At 41.0% G+C, this 13595-nt stretch overlaps 1 protein-coding gene across 3 annotated transcripts in view; it reads right to left on the reverse strand.

The window, feature by feature from the left end:
- Positions 1 to 13595, reverse strand: part of LCP1 (lymphocyte cytosolic protein 1) — an 84274-nt gene that overhangs the window by 17654 nt on the left and 53025 nt on the right. For 2 of the 3 annotated variants that reach the window (XM_032403005.1, XM_032403003.1), the window contains exons 6-13: positions 11285 to 11366; positions 9531 to 9696; positions 8039 to 8181; positions 5675 to 5701; positions 5246 to 5341; positions 3302 to 3497; positions 1157 to 1235; positions 261 to 375 (exon numbers count right to left, since the gene is read on the reverse strand). In XM_032403005.1, coding sequence (XP_032258896.1) covers positions 261 to 375; positions 1157 to 1235; positions 3302 to 3497; positions 5246 to 5341; positions 5675 to 5701; positions 8039 to 8181; positions 9531 to 9696; positions 11285 to 11366 — 904 coding nt within the window. The remainder of the gene's footprint in view (positions 1 to 260; positions 376 to 1156; positions 1236 to 3301; positions 3498 to 5245; positions 5342 to 5674; positions 5702 to 8038; positions 8182 to 9530; positions 9697 to 11284; positions 11367 to 13595) is intronic. The other variant, XM_032403004.1, reaches the window with a different exon arrangement.

Raw genomic sequence — 13595 nt, forward strand, 5'->3', positions numbered from 1 at the left:
CTTGCACTAATTATCTTAATTAGAATTTTTACAACATAATGTTTAAAGACATCCAACATGGAATTATAAATAAGTAATCAACTGAAATAATGGACTCACTTTAATGAAACCATTCAGGCTTCTGATTGCTGTGCTATAATTTAATCCCTGGATAAACATTACTTATCTAAGTTTGGCCTCCTAATAAAGTATTCACAGGGTGCCCTTGCAGGCTGATGACTTCACCTGCCTGTTGGAACATCTGAAGAGTCATTGTTTACCTTCTTCATGTTGCCCCCCAGTTTGGGGTATGGTGGTTTGTTTACTCTGTTCCAATCAACAGGGACTTTAATCTTTTCATAGAGCTGGAAGATGACCAGGGCATCTGATAAGTCACTGGACAAAAACAAACACAAAAGAATTCTCAGATAACCACCATTTATTAAGGGCCTACGGTGGGCAGGCACTTCCTTATATATCAGCACAAGGAACGTTTGCAACAACCCGACAGAAATTGGTATTCGTAGCTTCATCTTTAGAGGTGAAGAAACTCTGACTTAGAGAAATTGAAGAAACTTACTCGAGGTCTCTCCCAGCTGTGGCTACCTGTGCCCCTGGAGCTGGAGCATGCTGCCTCCAGGAAAAGAAATATGGCTCCAACAAATGGCACAGGAGACACGTCACCATAAACTTAATATTTTTTTGTTTTGCCTGCTTAGGAGCAGATCACAGGCTTACAACGTGTAGTAAATCTGTCCTTTTGCTGGGTTATGATTTTGTACTGAAGTGAGTTTCTCAGCTAAAGAGCCAACACCTGCAGCTCAATTTGGCACTAGCCCCTTTCTCATCAAGGTGCACACATTTGTGAAGAGAACTGCACACCACAGAGATATTTGAAATCGCGGGGATCTTCCAAGGTCTAGGTGTCTCCCATTAAAGATGAGTCCCGGGGCACCTGGGTGGCTCAGTCGTTAAGCGTCTGCCTTCAGCTCAGGTCATGATCCCAGGGTCCTGGGATTGAGTCCCGCATCCAGCTCCCTGCTCGGCGGGAAGCCTGCTTCTCCCTCTCCCACTCCCCCTGCTTGTGTTCCCTCTCTTGCTGTCTCTCTCTGTCAAATAAATAAATAAAATCTTAAAAAAAAAAAAAAAAAAAAGATGAGTCCCCACATTCTCTTACCTGTACAAGTGATTGACTCGAGGGTTAACGCCCAAGGAATTCATCCAGTTCCTAAATGTCCGCTCTTCCCTCGTCTCACCTAAATTAATGAAGACCTGTTATCTTTCGGGCCCCTAGAAAATATGCCTTTTTTATGATCAAAGTTTAACTAAAGAGGCTATAATAAAAATTGAATCTAGAATGAAAAAACCTCATTCAATAAACCTTAATGGATTTGGATAAGGACTGTTATTCTGTGTTCGTTTTTTCTTTTCTAGTCCAACTCAGCGAGTGTTTCTATAGCATCTGTTAGTAGGGCACAAGTTCCTGTGTGGAGAAGCAGTTCACAGTCGGCCCCCAAAAGCTTACATTCTTTCAGGAGAAACAAGACTTTTAGGCAACAAAGTGAGATCATGCAAGCCCCAGGGCTAACACATGAGGTGAACATATTTGCTCCTTGAGTTGAAATAGGAGAGAGAACAGTTTGGAATGGAGTGGAGTTTCAGCTTCACCTTACAGGGCTAGTAAAACCCGGACCGGAAGGAGGAAAGAGGAGAGGATTTGAGGCATCAGGAAGTAGTGGGAAGAGAAGACAGCATACATAGGAGCATGAAGGGAGTGACAGACGAGGTCTGTATTAAAACCATCAGGAAGTCATTTTTCAGAATCTGTGTGATTCGCGGAGAGAAGGCTGCTTGGTGGCTGCAACCAGAATTGGGGCTCTCTGAACGCCAACCACCAGATTTGGGTTGATATATTAGACAATGCCAGTCATCATAGGTTCTTTTTGTTATTACGACAATAAGTTCTTGAGCAAGGCAGAGATATAATGAAGACGGAAGTGTGATGTGCCTGGCAGCAGGGTGCAAAATTACTGAAGGGCAATATGCATTTAAATTAAATACGCAGAGGGGATGGTGTGTCCACCCGCACATGGGCACATTCAAATGCTTGATAAATGGAGGAACAGGCCCCTAAGACCTATTGAAATGGTTGATGTGTGATTTAGTAAGAGTCCAGAAAGCAGTAAGGAAAAATAACAATCTAAAAGCCCTTCTGCAGGAAGAATTGTTAGTATTTACTAATTCAGTAGATTTAGGGGTGAAGAAGAGGAAAATATCAAAGGGGGACCCAGGGTTTTGGAGACTGAAGAAAAAAAAAGTGGTATGATTAATGAAAATGGAGAGTTTCTACAGGAGATGGGTGGGAGGTGGGGAGGGCAGAAGTGCGCCACAGGGAGGAGAAATGGTCATTTCTGTTTTGTATATGCTGAATTTCAAGTGATAGCAAAGGAACCAAATGGGGATGTTCCAGAGGCGGCTGGAAGTGGGTGATTAGAGGGCTTGATTTATATACTTGGTAGTCAACAAAATGCCTGGACCCCTGACCACAATTTATCAAATGATACAAATGCAGCACTGTTGCAATACGGATTGAATTTTGCACTCCCAGCTCGGGTAAAGCATTGCAGGAAAAAAAAAAAAAAATCAAATAATATTTTTAATCTGGATTTCTTTTCTTTGGCGATATTCATTTAGTATTAATTTTGTCTTTTTTTTTTTTTGTCTCAACATTGAGACTAATTCATGATGGAAAAAAAGAACCTGACGATAGCTACACGCTTTTCATCCAATCTTAGGGCGCTAACCCCCAAAATACAACTGCCAGGGATTCTGCCTCAAAACTTTACTCTGCCCCACCGCACCTCCCAAATCCAAATCCAAGAAACAAAACAGAAACAAACACCTCACTAAGCACCTCTCAGCATTAAGTTCAAGTATTTTTAGATGATGAGCGGCTGCAATCTCTTGTGCGAGGAATTAACACTCAGTCCATTAAGTACATAAATTAGGTTTTTGGAACTCGGGATTTATTTCACCTGATAATTAAATGCACTGTCTTCCCTAAAACATTTAATTCTGATAATGGATGAAGCTTATGTATAATGGATGTGATATAATGGTATTTGATTATTCCTGCTTGGCTGTAATTGACTTGATTAATCTATTTATTCTCTTTGTTATATACCAGAGAATTGATGACCTGTTTGCAAATCTTCCCCAGCACGTAAGGGGTTTATATCTGCTTAGCAGGTAATTTCGAACTGCCCTTGAGTTAGAGTGGTGAATGCTTTTCCAAACCTCTAAGCAACAGGTTTCCAGTTACCTTCGAGAGCCCCCCAGTCGATGTCCTGGTTCTCTGGTTTGTGCAGGGCAGGGTATCTGTTAAAGAGGTTGGCAATGAAAGCCAAATTCAACTTGGGGTTCCCTCGGACAACATCGGTGGCCGTGACAAACTGCCGGCACCCCAGCCTCTCTGCCTGCTGCAACATGCATTCCGCCCTCTGAATGTCATCCTTCTCCTGTAAGGAAGAAGGGCACGTCAAGGTTGGGTCAAGGCTGTCCACGCAGAAAGGAGGCAGGGGTAACATGAACAAGAAATGGGCATCTTACTGACACCCTCGGTGTTTAACCTCAGATCGACACTTAATCACAGCACACGATTACTTGTATTTGCCTGAACCGAAATCAGCAAGTAAGAGGTATCTCAGAAATTGAGAAATTGAGTCTCTCGTCTCTATACAGAACCATGGCAGATGAACGCTTGGTTGTCCTGTTCTCCAAGAGATTCGGTAGATTCTATAAGCTTATCATTTAAGTTGATCTTAATTATTTTCAATGATGAAGCTTCCTTTTTATTATTTCCTTATACAGACTCTGTGAGATTTCATCTACCAAAAGTGTGTGTTTATTGTCATAAATAATACTCTATTGTCAGTTCATCGAAGACATTTACACCTGTCAGTAAGAACTTCTGATTCCTATAGCCACCTTTCCCACATGGAGCTGGTGTGCGTGCGACTCAAACACAATAAATGTGATCAGTTAGTCGAGCTACATATTGTCATTCATGAATCTACAGCAGCAATTTGGCTTTTGCAGACTTCAGATTGAGGGCTTGATATGTTAAAAGTCTATTCAAATAGTTCTAGACGATCTCCAGTCATTTGTAAGTAGACTCTTATGAGAACATAAAGTTTTGTTGAAATGTGGTCCACCACTCTTAAAACTCTTAAAGAGTTTATGAAACCACCAATTTTCAGAAAACAGAATTTTAAATTGTTTATTAACATAATGCTTTACTAGATGACACTGCACATTACACATTTCATGAACTTGTCATTCGGGAATGAGTTGACTTTAATATTAATTCATTGGATTTAATTCTAATGATATCAAATGAGGCCCAAGAATGAATGAGGCAACCTCTCGAGGTGAGTATTAAAGTGGTGGCAAAACCAGTTTTAACATTCAGATCCATGCTGTGCTGTTTTTAAGAACTCTCCAACCAGACACTTCTAAGAACTCACACAATTCCACCCAGTCCTTTTCTCCGATTACCTCCCCAGTGATGTAGTGAGGTCGTAGTGTGGCTGGGTGAATGTTGGAGCCGTCCTGGGTTTAAATTCTTTCTATGTCAGGTCCTGGCTCTGTGGCCTCTCTGACCTTCAGCTTTCTCAACTAGCAAATAGTTATTAACACTTAGCTTAGTGATACTTGCGAGGGTCAGAGGCCATGTATGCAATGTGCCTAACGTGGTACCTGGCACCTAGTACCAGCAGGTGGGGGTGTTGCCTCCTTATTACTACCAGAGGAAAAGGACCCCAGCCTTGGATCAAATAACTTCCAGTAATCTGTCATATTAATTAATCCCTCTGAGACTTAGTTTTTTCATTGATAAAGTGAGAATTTATTTATTTGCATAAATATCCCACCGATTTCCAGAAATAATACTCAGGCACCTAAAAATAAACATAATTAATACCTCTTGGTCCTTGAGTCTCTTAAATGATGAGACACACAGACGTGCTGAGCATGGTGTGTGGCATTTGAGTGGTATTAGTTTCTTTCCTTCCTTACTGTCTATTTTCAGATGCAATTTCCCACAATTATCATCCGAAGCCATTAACGGTTGTTAATAGTTTTAACAGGGCTTTAAGCAGACACATGCACTCATGGAACCCCAGAGTCAAGGTCACGCGGGGCCAGGGAACTGCCAACACAAAGGCAGCATCACGTTCTCTAAACACAACTTGGGACATGGCCTTACCCTTAGTCCTGACATGTCAATAACAACAGCAGGAATACCTTCTTCATCTCCTTTCGGAGCCACCTGCTCAAGCAGGTGGTAATAAGCTTTTGAGTCCTGTGAGAAATTAAGAAATTACAATTTCAAAACAGCACAGCTAATCACATACTTAGCACGACAATAATTTCCCAAAAGCAAACATATTATATTTCTTATTTGACTGTCATTCAAGAATGCAACTTAATTAACAAAGCTGGAAGCATTCACTAATTTGAATTTTCTATCTCTCTGTTTACATATCGTTATCGGACCTTCTCTTTTAAAGGAGTATAACAAACATAGGATATATACAAAAGGCAACCCGAAGAAGCAAATGCTATTTTGTTGTTCTTAGGGGAGGAAAATAATTCATTTGTAGGTATTAAATTGTATACAGGAAAATATATATACCTTTATATTGCTGCAGAAGTCAGTCAGCTAAGGTTTAATTAAAAAAAAAAAAGTGACAGAAAAAGGAAGCAGAAGTTTAAAGCACAGTTTAAAAATACATTTAAATGGACAGTCAGCAAAAGAAAAATAAGGACTTCAAAGACAGAAGGTTGAAGCATTAACAAGCAATCTTTACGTAAAAGGAGATATTAAGATGACAAGCACACTTAATGTTTATCAAGAAGTTGGAAAAAAATGGTTAAATTTAGTGATAGCAGCTTGGATACAGATATTGAATTCTCATGTTTTCCTAGATTTACAAATATGCTTATTGACGAAAAGAATTCACAGAATCCTAGTCTTAAAATGATAATTTATGCTCATTCAATAAAAGCACACAGATAATCAGGTAATTTATTTAAATAATTTAAAAGCATCTTAATTTCTCTTAAAGACTGAAAAATCAGCAGTTCTCTTTTTGTTTTTAAACCTGCATGGGGCCTGGGGACAGCAGAGGTAGGCTCCCCACTTGTGACATTAGAGACGTTAGAACCAGAGAAAGCCTGCCACTGACGCTGCACCTGGGGAAACCTCTTTTCATCTCTCCCTTCCACCCTCCCCTTCTCTTACTTTTTAACGTAGCTATTTTGAAGTCAGTGAAAGTTCCGTGCAGGTGTCGGGCACAAATCAAATCTGCCTACCGCGTATTACATCTGCTTAGCTTTGCTAAGTCTCCTCTCATTTTATCTGACCCTAATAAACCCTTCTCACTCGCTCCAGGGTGGGTGTTCTCCACGTTTGCAGACTTTGTGTGATTTAAGGGCACCTCCCAAAGCTGCCAGCTGCTCAGACATACGTCACGGCGCTGACCCTGGGCAGGATGCAGCTGTCTGCCCCCTGCTGACAGGCCCCACCCCTGTCTATGCTCAGCTTGCCAGCTCCTATGGTTATTATTCTAAAGAACACAGCTTTTTAGTGATGAGAAATCAGATAAATTTATGGCTCAGACGAAGCAGCCTAATTTTGGCTGAAAAGCTTGAAAATTTTGGCTGAAACAGGTGTAGAGCTTAACTGGTGAGCGCCAAGGAAGATAACGCTGCTCTCCAGCTCCTGTTAAATCCCCACTTGGTTGGTGGTGCCAGGCCATCAATAACCAGTGAAAGTGGTGTAGTTAGAAAAATGCATTTGGCATTATTAACTTAGGTGCTAAGGAATGGGGGACTTTCCATCTAGAAGCTTCCGTCTAACCAGCACCATGCCTGGCAGCCATTGTGTCCATGGCAGGGGGAAGCTGTCACTCAAAGGAATATAAGCCTGGGTGACTCTTGGTGAATCTTGTGACCTTTCCTCTGACTCATTCTCTTTGGAGAAGATTTCTTTTTAACTTTTGAGAAAGTGGAGACCGAAAAGGTTTTCTCATGCTGCATCCCAGCATCTCACACCGCTCCTTAAGCTCCTTCTGTCTTGGCCCATCTGTCCTTAGTGCCAACAGCTGTCTTTCACCCTGACACGGAACTTTTCACCAACTGGAAAACCACAGGGCATGCTTCCCTCAGCCTTTCCCCCTTTGGATCTCTGCTGTAGGGCTGCCTGCCCTTCTACCTGCCCTGGGGGGCATTCTCATTGCAGACGGTTTCCAGAATCATTATCTTTTAAAAATCACTCTGGTTTCTACAAATGAATACCTTTCGAGAAATTCACCGGTTGTTTTAGACAGGCAGTATGTATGGTGCTCAAGGACGGGGACCTTGGAGGCTGACTGCTGGGTTTGAATTCTGACCCCGTTCCCCAGCTACGTGAACCTGAACAAATTACTTAAATTCCCCTTCTACCTCAGTTTCCTTATCTGTAAAATGAGAAAGTAATAACCTTTACCGCAAAGGTTTATCGTGAGGATTAAATGAGCCAATACACATAGAAAGCAGGTAGAACAGTGTCTGGTATGCAGCAGACACCGTGTTTGGTGTTCTTAGTGTCCTCAGAAGAGGAATCCTCATTGAATTTTTTTAAAGGATTCCCATCTGATGCTCCCAACAGATGCTCCCTGATTTTTGATAAAATCAGAAGGACATCACCAGTCCTACACATACTCTTCCTTGAAAAGCAGTCTGACCTCCTGCCCTTCCTCCCTCTACTTGCTGACGCTGTCACTCCAGGGGAGGCCCATCTCCCTTTGATGTTGCGGCCTCGCTAGGACTTTGGACAGATCTAGAGGGGGGCCCTTGAGAGGAGCGAGCAGCTCCCACGGCACCAGCCGCACCCCCACCCCCGCCAACGAACTCTAGCGCCTCTGAAGTGCTGGAGCCGAGTCTGTCTTTTCTCCACAAATGCCCCAGTTCCCCCTCTCTGCTGCAGGTCGTCCTGTTCAGAGCACACTCCTCCTACCTTGATGTCAGTACTGAAGTTGCTGAGCCTGTTACAGCCTGCGTTCTCCAGGTGGTAGTTAGCCCACCTCAGCAGGAGCTCCTCAGGGGAGAGTTTCATCAAGTCCTCCAGACTCTCCCCTTCTCTCAAAAGAGCAATCAGAGCTGAAGAAGGACAAAAGCCGAAGAAAAATAAATACAGGGGATATCTGAAGGGATTAGTTAGAACTTCCGTTGAGCTCTGCTGGAAAGCTGACCGAGCAATGTTGTTTCTCTGGGGTAAGGGGACCTACAGCCTCTCCCATGGACCAAACACTTTATTACCATTCCCTAAAAAGGAAGGCAAGGTTTTGAGAGCTTATCTATTATCCTCATTTTTCAGGTGGGGAAGACATGTCACCAGTGAATCTCAGTGCTATGCCTAAGAAGACCATGGCCATGGAAGAGCCACAGAAATAACCAAGACTATCAGGCTCAGAAGGCTCCACCGGGTCTGTCAGACCACATTTTACGATACGACAACAGTTCTGCTTTCAAGAGATCAATTTTGTAATAATGACAATTGTCTTCTTGTCTACTCCCAGAGGTGTTTTATATTTCAAATGCTTACTTGCATAATTACAGCATCTCAAAAACTGTAATCAACTCTTTCCTCTATTTTTCCCAGCTGAATAAATATGTTTTGCTCAGCTAGAAGGTTTAAATTTAGTTGCAGTCATAATTTGTAAATCAGTATTCTTTCTCATGGGTTCTAAGTTTCCTATTTGCTTTTTCTCCTCTATATTATGTTTAATATATATTCGGTTTAAAAATGGCAACCCAGGGTTTTTTGCTGGTTATTGGGATTTGGAGATATAAATTAAAAAGTATGTATAACTAAAGATTAGAATTTGGCTACAGATTTCATAGGGCTCTGTCCTGGAAAGCTAAAAGGTAACCCTGTTTTTTTATGATTCTTATCACGATCTACTTCTTTTATCTAAACAACAGGGCTGTAATTGTTTAAATGCAGATAGAATGGGGAGAGCAGACGGAGTAAGATTGACAGCTACAATATTTAGTTGCGAACTTTGAAACCCTACATGTAATCTTCCATAGTCTTGGTAAGAAATAGATCAACTTTCTCCTAATCTGGTGCTATCACTTTGGTATATGAATGTGAACCGCTTCATCAAATACAAGTTAAAAAGGAGTCTATTTGTTACAAAGTATCTAGAAGCAAAGTGAACCCAGAAAAGCCCTTGAGGTTGGATCCCAGACAGCCAGGACTGAGCTCTAGGTTCTAAGTAAGCGTTATGATCAGTCTGTGGTCTTAAAAAGGTTTTGTTCTGTCATTTAAAAAAGTCTGGTCAGTGTGGATAGAAACCATTAATGCAATGGATTCGATGTAACTATAGTTTTCAAAAATTGAGGATTCTGAGCTTGACTATTCTGACATCTTCCCCCTACAGCCCCCAACACATGCATTAATAAAAAGCCAGGCCACTAATAACAACTTGTGGCTTTGCTCATACCTTCATTTCTACTGAGTTCGATGTCAGCAAACAATCCAATCTTGATGACTTGCCACAAAAGTCCCAGGACCAGGTAAGGCTTCCCCTCCTTTAAGTCCTCAGCCCCAATGTTAACCACATGGCATCCAATGGCTGAGGCAGAATTCAGAGCCAGGTTCAAATTCTCCTGAGGTAGAAAAAGTGTACAAACGTTGTTTTTAACTTTGCAGATGTCAAACAATGATTCCTGGATGACAACAATGCTTTGCTTCTGGAAAGTTCACAGGTCTAGAGGCATGGTCTTCACTAAATTTTAACACTGAGAGAAAGCAGTGAGTAACAACTGAAAGAAAAACATCTGGTCACCCAGATACTGGGCTTATTCCTGTTCACTCAAACTGGCACCTTGAGTCGATAGTCCATCCTGGCCCGGATCAAACTAACGAGTCTTACAGTTTTCCACTTTGCCCTGTGATGGAGCCGACACACTCAACATCCCCACTGGCCAGACATAAAGGGGTACCTTTGAGGGTAGTCATTGTCTTGCCATTGGTGATCGTTAACAGCACAATTGTTGATATAAACCAAGGTCATAAAAAAGAGTAACAAAATAGCTTTTTGACTTTCAGACTGGGTATTAAGAGAATGAAAAATACACAAATCAAATTCCTAGAAAAGATAGAGTGGTTTTTACTGAGACAATTTATTGAGTATCCAGAATATCTAGGGGCCTTAAGTATATACACACCTACACACACATGCACACACGCACATACATACATGTTCTTATTACTAATAACAATGTATATAATGTGTATACAACTCATACACAGTTGGAACAGAAACAATGCCATTTTCAGTCTAGAATCTATATACTGTTCTTGGGTCCACAAAGGAGAAGATACTAGAGGCAGCGACGTATAGAAGTTGTGTTTATGACACATTAAAAACAAAAGACAGGCCACCAGTGAATTGGAAAGAGGACTATCAGACAGCTGGGTTTTTACCCGAGTGTAGAGCTCAAATGATGAACAAAAAATATCGTTTCTATTCATGGCTGATATTAAAATTCAACATCAAGATTAAATTTACCATTAAGTGCATTCATATAGGTTTAATCACTGTTCTCACATTGGTTACTGCTTCCATTTTAAAAGTACACAGCACTGCTTACAATCAAACAGCATAACATACTGTTCATGACTTAAGGAGTAAGACATGCTTTCTGAGCAAGAGAATTGCAATAGTGTTGAAACACTGGAACGTAACACAGAAATACAGCTAACTTACTATTGGTTACTGTTCCCGTTAATCAACAAATTGAAGGCATAAGACCAAGTTATATTTGGTGGCTGTAGCCAATACCACTGTTAGGCTGCCGGAGGACTTCCCCTTTGTTGCCCCCTCACTTCTTAGAAAGGCTTATCTTTTCAGTTAACATGCTGTGGATTTGGCATCAGCTCAAAGATAAATTGCTAGGGAAAGTGGAGTTAAAAACTTTAGCCCATGTGAATTTTATTCCTAAGGGGCCCAAACAAAGAATGCCCCCCAACTACTAACACCCCACCAACATTCCCCCTCCCAGGTTCCCTGTTATATTATTAAAGAAAAAACAAAACTGTCTCCCTCTGTCCCCACGAGTCGTGACGAACCACCGGCCGCAGAGCTGGGTTTGGGAATAGCGCCCGAGTACCTGGAAAAGGCTGGCTCTGCATTTCCAGGGCTCATTCATTCCAAGCACAATCTTACAGTTTGGCAACAGAGAGAAGGCATACCTGAATGGTGAAGGGGGTGAGTTTCTTTTTGTTGATTGTCCTTTCATCAATTGTGTCTGGCACTGATAGGTTGATCATTTTACTGAAAAAAGAAACAATTACATTAAAGAAAGCTGGCTTCTGAATAACAGAGTCCAGTGACACGGAATTTAAATTCTAGCGATACCATCAGCAAAGACGACAGCAATATAATCTGTGTGATCCAGTGTTTAGATATAAAATCAGTTATGCAATTTTGATTAGATTAAAACTCTATGGGAAAGGTCAAGGTTCCTGAAATCATACTAATATACTGAGGCAGGAAATAAAGATCCCACTTTATTCATGCACCTAAGAAGCTGCAAAATCATCCTGGCATCCTCAGCATATTAGGAAATTCTGGGTAGAGAGCCAAGGCAAATCCACCATAAGTACTTTACTTTCTCAGCTGTGAAAATTGTATATAAATGACTATATATACACTATGTAAGTGACCCCCTGTACACTTCTGAGCTTATATAATGTCTAAATTTCTGACACCTGGTAGAACGCTATACTTTTAACTAAGGGGATGATAAAATGTTTTATATCCTGCTGTAGTCACTGTTGTATCAGTACTTGAGAAATTTCACCCACTTAAGTGTCTCTAATACATTGATCAGATATCTAAGGTAAGCAATTATTATTTGTAAAAAACTGCTTTTATTCATTTAGCACTGGTTTAACCTCCAATGGGGCATAGAAAATAAATCTCCTTAGATCACCTCCATCTTATTTAAAGAAAGGAAGTTGAAAAAGCAAATCCAAAGGAACAACAACAAATTCAAAGAATAGTAAACTTGACTGTGGCTATTTGTCTTTTAATGAGAAATCGGCATTAACATTTTTTCCTAACAATTTTTAAGCAACTACCTTTTCTGTGGTGTTCTTTAAAGATGTATTTCTATAACTTTGTCATGTGTGTGTATGTGTGTGTGTGTGTGTGTGTGTGTGTTTAACATATATTTAAATGAAAGGCACTTTATTGCAATTCAGGCAAAACAAACTCTTAAGTCATTATTTGAAAAATCTGAAACTGTTGGTGAACTAGAAGCTGTGGGAGCTGGTAGGAGGGAGGGGTGACTTTAGAAAGCAGAAGGTAACCTTGCTCTTGAAAAGCTTATGGTGCAATTATAGACACAAAATATATGGATATGAAAAGTTACCTAACGGTCCAAAAGAAGAGCATTATAATGGCTCTCAAAGTACTACAAATATGTGCTTTGAGAATCCAGTGCAGGGAGAGACCCTGGGGAACTGGAATAGACCAGAAACTGTTAGGGTAAATGATTTCTATAGGAGGAGAGGATGTGGAAGAGTATTCTTAAAAAGAAGGAGAAGGCAAAGCCACAGTTGCAGTTATGAGCAGGATGTGTGTGGGGAAGAATAAGTGTGGTTGCTGATGCATTCAGTTATTCACGCAGCCATTCACTCAGTAGCCTGGGCTGGGTACCTGAGTCATGGGGCTCCTGGGAGGTAAAACTAGAAGGAGACTGAGGGAAGATGATGCAGTGCGTTGGATGCCAATCTAAGGAACTTGATCCCGAGGCTACATTTTTTATGTCTTTTTTTTTTTTTTAGTTGACAGTTTTTAAAATGAAATCTCAAGGTGAACTCTAATAAATAAAATACCAAAAGCAGAATTGTTCTGCTCAGAGCAGGGAAGAAGGGGTTCTACGTCTTATCTACCCATCCTTCCCTCCAACTCCTGTGCCCACCTGAGAGTGAGCATTTCAAGCCTCTTCACTAACACCATGTCTGACAGTGGTCTCAGAAGCTGCTAAAAGCAAGAGCTACAGAAGCATTTCAAAGACACCATCATGACTATTGTGTGTTGAGGTCTTCTGCAGACCAAAAATCTTCCTCTTTTTCCAGGTGTCCTCAGCATCTGAAGTGCATGTTTGTATGTACCACTCAAAAGGCCCTTTGCTGAAGGACTTGCATTGGGTTTCTTCAATTATCATGCTGCTATCATCAATCTATCTATTTTCACGGTAGGTCATGTTCAGATGAAGCCAAGTGGCATATATTCCAAAAAGAATTGCTTTGGGCCTTGTATTATTGCATCTTTATCTGTATTTATTTGTCTCTATGCTGCACATCCCTCTCCTCCAACCAAGCAATAATAGTTTTACATTTCTCATTAGAAGTTGCTTTTGAAATTAGTTTGCTTTCCAAGGACCTGCCAAGTAAAAGTCCAGAAAGCAGTTTGGGTCCAGCTGAGCACAAAGTAAGTTGGCCTAGGATGAATTGTTGGTATTCCCGAAAATCCCAGGAAAACCTCTGGAAACCA

This window comes from Phoca vitulina, unplaced genomic scaffold (genome assembly GCF_004348235.1).
Source record: "Phoca vitulina isolate PV1807 unplaced genomic scaffold, GSC_HSeal_1.0 scaffold5, whole genome shotgun sequence".
Classification (NCBI taxonomy): Eukaryota; Metazoa; Chordata; class Mammalia; order Carnivora; family Phocidae; genus Phoca; species Phoca vitulina.